General features: G+C 41.2%; 1 protein-coding gene across 2 annotated transcripts in view; it reads left to right on the top strand.

Annotated features, from left to right (window-relative positions):
- The first annotated feature begins 3,255 nt into the window (after positions 1-3,255).
- Positions 3,256-11,286, top strand: part of LOC144693725 (vesicle-associated membrane protein 3-like) — a 125,042-nt gene continuing 117,011 nt past the window's right edge. For both annotated transcript variants that reach the window (XM_078563664.1, XM_078563663.1), the window contains exon 1: positions 3,256-3,389. In XM_078563664.1, the coding sequence (XP_078419790.1) occupies positions 3,388-3,389 (2 nt within the window). In that variant the 5' untranslated portion in view covers positions 3,256-3,387. The remainder of the gene's footprint in view (positions 3,390-11,286) is intronic.

Here is an 11,286-nt window from a genome sequence, read left to right as displayed (position 1 = left end):
TCATTGTCAGATTATGGTTTTCTCTCTATCTCAGTTGCATTTTTCCTATACCTTCATATATCTGACTCCAAGGTCCTGAATTTACATGTTCTGCAGCAAGTTCAAGCATAATTTAAGAGTATTGTCATTTTTGATGGCATGTTCTGGGTGGGCCTGGTTTCCACCCTGTACTGTAATTTTGCCACAGCCTAGGCCCTCCTTGTTTGCACCCACCAATGCTACTGGGAGCTCTTGGGATTATATTAGAAGCTGCTGTTTGAATGCCCAAAATAAATGACTTTGTTTTTAATTATTCATTCACTCATGGGATGTGGGATTCACTGGCAAGGCCAGCATTTGTTGCCCATCCAAGAGTCAACCATATTGCTGTGGGTCTAGAGTCACATGTCACCCAGACTAGGTAAGGATGGTAGATTTCCTTCCCTAAGGTGCACCAGATTTTGTTTTTACAACTATCAATGATGGCTTGATAGTCATCATTACTAAGACCAGCTTGTCAATTCCAGACTATTAACTGAAGTTAAATTCCACCAGCTACTGTGGTGGGATTAGAACCTGTATCCCCAGAATATTAGCCTGTAGTTCTGGATTACCAGTCCAGTGACATTACCACTATTCTAGATCTCCCCCGGCTGCCATTTGAATGTCCCAAATGACATTAACAATTGTTACCAGTAACTTTATGTTTAAAGTAGACAGAGTTTAAAACCCCATTAAGAGAATAAAGCCACAAGATTCCATGGCTTTAAACCATCAAAATAAACTTTACCATACAAAGGCAGCAAAACAAAATAATCTACAATATAAATCTTATACTCTAATGTTCAGAATTAACATGAGGTAAATATGAATTAACAGGAAAACTGGTCAAACACATTACACAGCACATTAAAAAGCAGATGCAACCAGGACAGATCCCACGGATTTCTCAGCAGCGCACCCAGATGTTGTGACCACTGTGAATTGCAAAATCTTGTTAAAATTCTGTCTCCCTCACAAGGGATTTCAATTCTTAACTTTTGAAGATCTTACCTTTGAATTCCCTCAAAAGCCACTCTGACTTGGGCTGTCCCAGTGACTGCTCAACTCCCAATGGTTCAATGTCTTTTCCTGAGACTGTGTTCCATGAGATTCACAAAGATGCACACCTGCCTCTAATTACTGACACAATTCCAACTCTTTCACAGGCTGCAAGCTTCACTAAGCCGGTGGTGTCCCTGGGTTTCTCCGAATTTCAGTCTCCCAGCTACAACGAGCTGTAAATGGCCCCCAGAACTTCTCTGAGCCCTAACTGCCTCCAGCACAGAGCCAGCAACCTTCTGCCACCTTCTCAGTTCTCCAAGGGCTTCTGTTGAGCCTTAACTGCATCGAACAGCCCCCAGGACCTCTTGCAACCACACAAGGTCCAAACTGCAACTAACCCCCTTTCTCAGAAAACAGACAGATAAATTGAAGCCAGAGAACCTTTTTAAACTCCACCCATCTCCATGAAAATGTGGCCTTTCAAAGCCCACTGAATACTTATAAACTAATTTAGCTCTAACTCCCAAAACAAAACATCTCTCTGGACTGCACTTCTTTGCAAGTAGTGCAGATATCACATCTCCAGTTCTCCAGCTAAGTAAGCCCACCTGCTGCGTTATGGCTCCATCTCTTCTATTCTGACTCTCTTAAACAAACATGAGTAACCTTATGAACTGCCATTTTCTTTTAGGTGTTCTGACAATCTGTAAAGCCCAGCATTTTACTTACCTTACCTTCACAACAACAGCCTTCCCAGACTAGATATGTCTAAAATATTAATATGAACCATAAACTAGATATTTGACACACAATGAATTAGATACATAGCTGTTGTCCGAAACCCAATCCTCTTTAATATCTCCATGTAACCAGCTCTGGAATGGTTTCTATTAATTCTACACGAACCCTCAACAGACCTGAAATTCTAGGCTACACTCTTCCTATTTTATTATTTGATTGCCTCATCTATCTCTGATTTTTTCTCTCATTCTTCTTGATCTTCTTATTTGTCTTTTTTCTCAATTTGACTGGTTACATCTCCATTTTTCTCTCTTTCTGGTTCTTTCTATTTGACCCTTTCTCTGTCTCTTTATCTGACTCTCTCATTCTCCTAATTTCTTTATTTGACATTATCTGTTTCTCTTGGTCTCTTTATTTGGAACATAGGATCAGGAATGGTCATTTAGCCCCTTGAGACTGTTCTGCCATTCAATAAGATCATGGCTGATGTATGACCTAACTCCATTTTCCCACCTTTGCATCCTATCCATAATACCTGTGGTTAACAAAAATCTATCAATCAAACAACAATTGACCCAACATCATCTCCTGTTTGCAGAAAAGAGTTCCAAACTTCTACATGGTGAGGTGTTTCCTAACTTCACTTCTGAAAGATATGGTTCTAATATTTAGGTCATGTCCCCTAGTCTTAGATCCCCCAACAAACAAAAATAATTTCACTCTATCTACCCGACCAGTTCCCCTTAATATCGTTAATTCAATCAATTCACCTGAACATTCTTAATTCCAGACAATATAACCCTAGTTCGTCTAATTTCTCCTTGTAATTTAACCTGTAGAGTCCAGATATCATTCTGGCAAATCTACGCTGCACTCCCTCCAAGTGGCCAAAATATCCTTTCAGAACTCCTCACAGTACTCCAGGTGCAGCCTAACCAGGGATTTGTATAGCTGAAGTATGACTTCAAACCTGTTCGTATTCTAGTGCACTAGATATAAAGGCCAGCATTTGATCCGCCTCTTTGTTTATTTTCTGCCCCTCCCATGACATTTGAATGATTTCTGTTTCTGGACCCCAGTCTCTTTCGACCCCCCAAGTCCATTTGGACCACCACTGTTTCTAGATTTTCCTCATTTTGAAAGTGCTGTAATCTAGCCTTTTTAGGTCTATTTACCTTCACTGAAACCAATTTGCCACAAATTTGCCAATCCAATGAATCTTTTAGTGTCTGTTGTAATTTTATTCTTCCACCTACACTGCTTGCAATACCACCTATATTTATGCCATCGGTAAATTTGACTCTCTTTCTCCAAACCTTTTTATTTGACTCCTTCTGAATATCTTTATTTGATCCCCCCCCAACCCCCAACCCCCCACCTTCCGAGTCTCTTTATCTGTCTCTCTCAGTCACTATTTGTCTTTGAATATCTATTTGACTCTGCATCTGTTTTATTTTTGGCTCTGCCTCCAGGAGCCGAACTACCCGGATCATTGACGTCAGGCGGCTGCTGAAGAGCCATCTTTGTTACGAACCGAGGGACGGAGCAGTCGGGAGAATCCTGTTGAATATCCCCCAAAACTCGAGTGTGTGCGTGTGAGAGAGAGAAAGAAAGAAGAATAAAATGTAAGTACATTCAGCACGGAATACAGTGAGAGCGAGAGAGAGGGGGGGCTGGCTCTGTGATACACTATAGCACAGACACAGTTAGCTGCAGCATTTGATGTATCCGTGTACAGATTGGCTGATCCTGCGGTTCACAGGTGAAGAAGCTGCTGTCCTCTCGCATTAGTGCTGAAAGACTGCGCTGCGCATTGAGGAGTGTTCCTGTCCATTTTAGATTCAAGCTGCCCAAGGTCTGGAGGAGAGTGAGTGGCTCAGGGGATGAGTGGGGGTGTGTTGCAGATTGTTGTGATTGCTGCTGAGACCCCTCTCCCTGAAAGTCAGGGAGAAAGACCGACCAAAAAAATAAAAAAAGCAACACGTTTCCGGGCGAAGCATTCAAGCACCAAGGAAGGGAGCAGTGCTGGATGCATTTTTTTTTTAAATTTACTTTTGAATGTACTGTACCACACATGGGCAGGATTTATGTTTAATATGTGCTATCACTGACACCCTTTACAACATGGCAGGGCGCTGTACCTCTGCACGTCGTCAGTGGACGTGTATAGAAACTTGGCTCCCTCACTTTCGGCAGTCAGTGGCCATTGACTGCGATGGTGAAGCTGGAACGAGTTAATCATAACACTGAATCTCCCCCCCCCCCAATCCCCCTCCAAGGAATTGAACCTAAATTTCGGAAAATAAATAATGTGATCCCTAGGAGAGTGCTCTCTCCCCACAAACTGAATATGGAAATTGTGTAACAGATGTTTGTAACAGGACACTATTTCCAAAACGGCGCTATTTATAGAATTTTAAGAGTTTAAACCAGCTTTAACTAATACGTGTGTGATTAAAGCATTGGATAAAGGTGTCAGCGGATTCTTAAATCGACGCCCGTATCCGGATACAAACACAAAATGCTGTGGATGCTGGAAATCTGAAATAAAAACGGACAATGCTGAAAATATTCAGCAGGTCTGGCAGCACAGATAAGTGAGGTGTCCCCGCTGCTGAGCATGAGGCTAACAGACATTATACCCAAGAGTGACTTGTTTTGGTAGCATATTGACTTAGGTTTCCCTTTTCACATGTTTATCTATAGAACACACCCACTTTCAATGGAGTCTAGTCATTTCTTGTCATTTTACCTGAAACCCATGAGTAGTTAAAAGGAAATCAGTTGTAATTATTTTAAATAAAAATGCATAGTTTTTTCTGAATATAAAATTAAGATGTGCCCAATTCACCTTTGTAATTAGAGCCTAGTTCTTTTGAAATATTATAATACATGTATATTTTATACCCAGACATTTTAAAGGACATAATTGAGTGTTTGAATTTTATTTCTGTACCCAGAATGTGATTTTTTGAATTCTTTCATCTTCCTTCCACCCCCCCATCATCAAACTCTCCCGTGGACACTGGTGGCCCTTGGGTATTTCAGCCAAGTGGTCATATTTAATGCATATGAACAGTGAGTGGTAGCCACTATAGGGGAATCATAATGGAACCTGAGTAAGGTCTCACCCAACAAGGATTGCTGCACAGTAATCAGGATTGTAAACTGTGGCCCCATTTTCCCTCTCTCACCCCATCTTTCTGGTACCAATTTTAGTGACACAGTCCAGTACTTGAACATGGGACTTCCTTGTTGCTGAGATTTGTTGCCACACAACGTTATGTACAGTTACTAACTAAGCTCTGGTGAGGGTGAAGGGTGAAACTTTTTTTTACATGTCTATGCGCTGGAGAGTACAGCAGAACATTTTGAGAAAATAACCACTTGTCATGTGATGTTTATTCATAAGAAGACCCAGTACAGTTCATATATTTCTTTAAATTAATTTTCCCCTGTTAAACATATTACATGTAAATCAATCATACTCCAGAAATCAGACATTGTTACTGCTGCAAAGCAATTTTTAAATAAGAAAGCTGTCATTAGCCTGGAACCTGAAATTTACCAGCAACTTCCAATCTGCTGTTGAAAGTCTGGTTGATTTCATCAGCAATTATAGTGTGTTGCTTGAAATGGTCATGTCTCCATCTTGGCAGTAAAATTAATCCATTGTTTCTTATATGGTGTGATCCTCCTACCCTTTATAAAACAATTCATTATCCACCTTACCATGAGCATTGGCATGGCAGGCCCAAGAGCATTCTAATAACAGGTCACCTAGCCTAATTCATGGAAATATTATTCAAATTAGGAAAGTGGGAAGTAAAGTTTAACTTCGCTTTTTCAAGATGTAAACAGAAAGTAAATTGTGACTTGTATTAAAGTATCAAGGAGAAAAGGCACAAAATGTATGAGACAGTTGACTACCAGCCAAGAAATGCTTGCTGCACCAGTCTTGGGAGGAGGTAGCTAAATCAGGCAACACCAATCAGGCACTGCAGTCACAGTATTGCTGACACATGCAAGTCAGAGTGCGTAGCCCAAGGAGCCATAGGACTGCCAGAATCCTAACCATGAAACTCTGCAGCCAGCATCTGCTCTTCCCACAAAAGAATCACTTAGAAAGATTGATAGACTAGGTAGCATACATCCGAGAGGAAACACTGATACCAAAAGGCAGCACCAACTGAAGCTGCCAAATTCATAAAGCACATAATAAAGGAAGTGAATTGGCTGCACATTTTTGCTAAATATTTGTGCTCAGTGTTTACTTGCCAATATAGCAGAAACCCAGCATAAGATGATAGTATATGGAATTTAAGGAACTGAGTGTGAAAGTGTAAAGCAAGATAGGTTGTACAGAATTACTTGGCAGAAATGTTTTGCCCTTTAAGAAATTATGTAATGTGCCATTCCCAGACAGACATCTTAAATAGGTGCCTGGCAAAGAAATCTTGCTTGCTGCATTATTGTACAGCTGTAAATTCCTCCTTGACATTTATACTTGATAGCAAGTGGCACAGATTGTGTCTGTCATGAACATTTCCATTTTTGATATTTCTGGTACTCCTATGCAAAGTTCAGTACTTGTAAATCTACAAGTGTAGTCCCTATGGTGGCCAAAAATCTAGAATATGGAAAGAAAATTTAAATTCACTGTCCTTTAAATGAAGACTCTTGTTTTTCAGTGTACCTCCTCCCCTGCACCAGTTCCATATGGGCAGGATTAATGCACTCCGTGAGTCTTTAATTGTCATTATGTGCAGTATGAGCATATTCACACTCCATTTGTGCCTTTCCACAGTTTTGTGTCAGGAAATGTATGGTAAGCAAGCTTTGTGCTGGATGCTTGACATTGACCCATCACTAACTTGCTAACAATTTATTTCTATGCTATTGTTAAAGTAAACTGAATTGCTTAGTTTTTAATATTATTGATATTGCTTAGTAACATTAGTGTTTGGTATTGAATAGATCTGACGCATGTATCAGCTGAGAGCCAAATAATGTTGTCACTGAAAATAACAGGAGAGCAAAAACAGTGCCTTGTTGTTTCAAATCATCTAAAGACTGAGAATTGTTTATGCTATGGGAAGTTTAGTATAACGTGACTTCCTGTTACATTTTGGAAGCAACTCCAACGGAGGTAGTAATTGCTTCTAAGTGTGTAAGAATTATACGATTGTAACATGTAGGATAGAAGAACAGCCATTCAGTTCACTCTGATGTATAGATACATTTGCCAAAGCCAATAAAGGCATTAACAACTTTATTTATCTTGGATTGTGAGTTCCCTACCCTCAACATCCTGTTGTTTTTGGAAATTGTATGTTTGTTTTCTGGTAATTTTCTTCTTTCCTCTCCCAAAGGATACCACTCTTGTTAGGGAGCAATTCCACAGGCACCAGCAGCATTTGGTATCTTGTCTAAGTTAGGTAGTGAAGCATCAACAGCAAATTTGACTGTGAAGGCATTAGTGTTGAACTTAATCCTGTCCTAACCCAACGTCCAAAGCAGGTTTGAGCTATGTCTGTTAAAAAGCAATTAAGAGCAGGGACCTTGAGTGATCTATTGTCCAATTAGAGCCCTTATCTTTATATCAGCTGATAACTGCTAACTCAACATAGACTGAGAATTAAAGTGAGTCTTATAGTCTTCTTGCCTCATTACCACACTGGTCAGTACATTTACCTTCCAAGCCTTATTGACCAGTTTTCTAAATATATGCTTGTGGCGGGGAGCCTTGTCCCTTGATCATGCATATTTGGGAACTCATTTAATTGCTGGTCATAATTTTCTATTTATTAATTTTAATTTGTAACATGGCCCTTTTTTTCTTGCTGGCTTCAACTGAAGCAGCATTTTCTGCACCATGTGGCAAATACATAAGTTGACAAGCTTAAGTTTAAAGAGGTTATTTAAATTCTTTGTTTAGTTTTTGGTTCCCCCTTACCATAAAATCTTACACCCCAGTTTCATCTGGTCTTTCTCCAGTGGAAATCATATTAATGTCTTCAGACTTTTCAGAGCTTAGAGACTTAACATCTGGATAATATTTATTTCTCATCAAGAATCACTAAAGTGCAACATTGATGAATATTCAGCTTTCTCTGTGCAGAGAGATTCAATATTCATCCATGTTGTACTTCTGTTTGCTGCAATGAAGCAAATCTTGATAATGTAGCTCTTCAGCCTCTGCTGCTATGTTTTGGTAGCAAATTAAGAAGACTGCCAAACTGGAATTAATAAATTAACAGAATAATCTGAGTACTTTTTGAACAAATGGATTCATGATATTTGTTACATGAAGCACTGAGGGAATCTTTCTTCCAGGCAAATTGTTTGAAGGATGACACTATTTGTACATCGACTGTACAAAAGGGATGAGTCACCTTTTCAGGAATCATACAGAAGGATGCCAATTGGCTCACTGTGCTGTTAGGCAAGGTTTTTGACCGAGTGACAGTGAAGGAACAGTAATATAGTTCCAAGTCAGGATGGTGAGTGACTTGGAGGGGATATGGTAGGTGGGGCTGTTCCCATGTATCTGCTGCTCTTGTCTTAAGTGGTAGAGGCTGCGGGTTTGGAAGGCATTGTCAAAGGAGGCTTAGTGAGTTCCTGCAGTGTATCTTGTAGATGATGCACACTGCTGCCACTGTGTGTCATTGGTGGAGGGAGTGAATGTTTAAAGTGGTTGACAGGGTGCCTATCAAGTGGCTATTTTGTCCTGGATGGTGATGTGCCTCTTGAGTAATGTATCTAAGTTTGCTGATGATACAAAGCTAAGTGGGAATGTAAGCTTTGAGGAGGACACAAAGAGGCTACAAAGAGATATAGACAGACTAAGCATATGGAAAATAAGGTGGAAAATGAAGCATAATGTGGAGAAGTGTAAGCTTATTCACTTTGGTAGTAAGAACAGAAAAGCGGAATACTTTCTGAAAGGTGTGAACTTGTAAATGTTGGTGTTCAGTGACACTCGGATGTATTCATACAAAGAAGCAATTAGGAAGGCAAATTTCATGTTGGCCTTCATTGCAAAAGGATTGGAATACAAGAATGAGAAAGTCCTGCTCAATTGTACAAGGCTTTGATGAGACCACACTTAGAATACTGTGTGCAGTTTTGGTCTCCATATTTAACGAAGGACATACTGTACTTGCATTGGCGGTGGTACAGCAAAAGTTTATTAGATAGGTCCCTGGGATGGGAGGGCTGTCCTATGATGAAATGCTGAGTAAATTGGGCCAATACTCTCTGGAGTTTAGAAGAATGAGAGGTGATCTCATTGAAACAAAATAGATTCCAAAGGGGCTTGACAAGATAAACCATGGGAGATTTTCTGCCATGGATGGGGAACCTGGAGCACAGGGGCACAGCCTCAGGATAAGGGGTTGATCATTTAAGACTGAGAAGAGGAGAAACTCCCTCATTCAGAGGATTGTGAATCTCTGGAATTCTCCACCCCAGAAGGTTGTGGATGCTCCATCATTCAGTATATTAAGGCTGAGATGGATCGATTTTAGGTCTCTCAGGGAATCAAGGGATATGAGGAGGGGGTGGGAAAGGAGAGTTGAGTCAGAAGATCGGCCATGATTGTATTGAATGGTGGAGCAAGCTTTAAGGACAGTATAGTCTACTCCTGCTCCTATTTCTAATATTCTTATGGTGAGCGTTGTTGGAGCTGCACTCATCCAGGCAAGGGGAGAGTATTCCATTACACTCCTGACTTGTACCTTGTAGATACTGGACATGCTTTGGGGAATAAGGAGGTGAATTATTGCTGTGGAATTCCCAGCCTCTGGCCACCTCTTGTGGGCACACGGACACGGTTGGTCCACTGTAGTTTCTGGATACTGACAAAAATGGGTAAAACATTATTATTCAGCACCAATATTCATCATCGTTTTGTGAACAGAAGGCAATTGACAAATTAATGTAATATTACAAGATCTAAGTTTTTCTCTAGTGCTGTTATGTTTTCTCTTATAACAATTACCAGTTAGGTAAGAGGGAGTTTCTCAATTTGACATCAGACAAAGTCTGCATATTGTTGGCCAGAAATTGGTTTGTGCCTGAAGTGGGTCATAACCTGGATGCTGTACATGAAACACTTGCCCAAAGAGGCGGTGACAGGACCGCTGGCCTCATTTGTATGTCACCAACAAGTGGTCCAAGAGGCAGTTTGCTAGGCCTGGAGTGGGGAAAGGAGTGAGATTGGTTGGCTGGAATGCTGGTTGAGGGCCGACAAAAATACAAAAGTTTGCATGTGGATGCTAGCAAGAGAGCTGAAGATTGCAGGAAGATATTAATGGACTGGCCAAGTGGGCAGACAAGTGGCAAATGGAATTTAATGCAGAGAAGTGTGAGGTAATGCATTTGGCAAGGGAATACAAGGCAACGGAATATACAATAAATGGTAGGATACTGAGAAATATAGTGGGACAGGGGGACCTTGGTGTGCATGTCCACAGATCCCTGAAGGTAGAACAGGTAGAAATGATGGTCAAGAAGGCACACAGAATATTTTCCTTTATTAGCTGAAGTAGATAATATAAGAGCAGGGAGGTTATGCTAGAACTGAATAACAATCTAGTTCGGCCACAGATAGAGTGCAATTCTGGTCATCAGAAGAATGTGATTGCACTAGAAAGGATATGGAGGAGATTTACAAGGGTATTGCCAGGAATGGAGGATTTCATCAATGTGGAAAGATTGGATAGGCTGGGGTTGCTTCCTTTGAAACAGTGGGTGCTGCAGGGAAATTTATTTCAGATGTATAAAATTATGAGAGGCCTGGTTAGAGGGTGGTGGGGGTCTAGAACTCACTGTATAGGATGGTAGAAGCAGACACGCTTATGACATGTAAAAAATACTTGGATATGGACTTACATGGTTACAGACCAGGAGCTAGAAAGTGGAAGTTGGCTGGATAGCAGAAGTTCCACCTGCAGCCACTTAACGCTCATTGGAGCATAAAATGGCTGCAGGGCACTCGGAGTCTGCCGGGCTCTTCAGATGGCAGGAAGCAAGACCCCACCATCTGAAAAATTCAGGCCTATGTTTTTTTTGGTTGGCACGACATAATGGACCAAATGGTCTCTTTCTGTGCCGTAAACTTTCTATGTTTCTATGGCCAGAATTTTATGGTCCCCTACCAGCGGGTTTTGAGGTGGGTGGCGCGTCAAATTGAAGGACAGGATTCCCTCCAGGTTCCAGCCCACCCCCACCATGCAGCGATTTTACACTGGGGCAGACAATACTTTGGACGGGAAGCCTGCCCTTGTTCCAATTGAGGCCCTTAAGTGGCGAATTATTGGCCACTTAAGGGCTGTTTCCCACTCAGCCTCAATTTTTAGGCTGGTGAGAGGACTGCACTTTTGTGGGGGAGGGCCGATGGTCAAAAGAGCTACATCTCGGGCAGGAAGGGGTGGGGCACCTTTTGAAGTCGGGCCCTTAAGATCCGGTGGTTTCTGGACCTCCCTTCCTCCACAGGCCTTTCCCCTGAGACCCCGATCA

Source organism: Cetorhinus maximus, chromosome 19 (genome assembly GCF_964194155.1).
Source record: "Cetorhinus maximus chromosome 19, sCetMax3.hap1.1, whole genome shotgun sequence".
NCBI classification, from domain to species: domain Eukaryota; kingdom Metazoa; phylum Chordata; class Chondrichthyes; order Lamniformes; family Cetorhinidae; genus Cetorhinus; species Cetorhinus maximus.
This window is presented reverse-complemented; position numbering and strand designations above follow the sequence as displayed.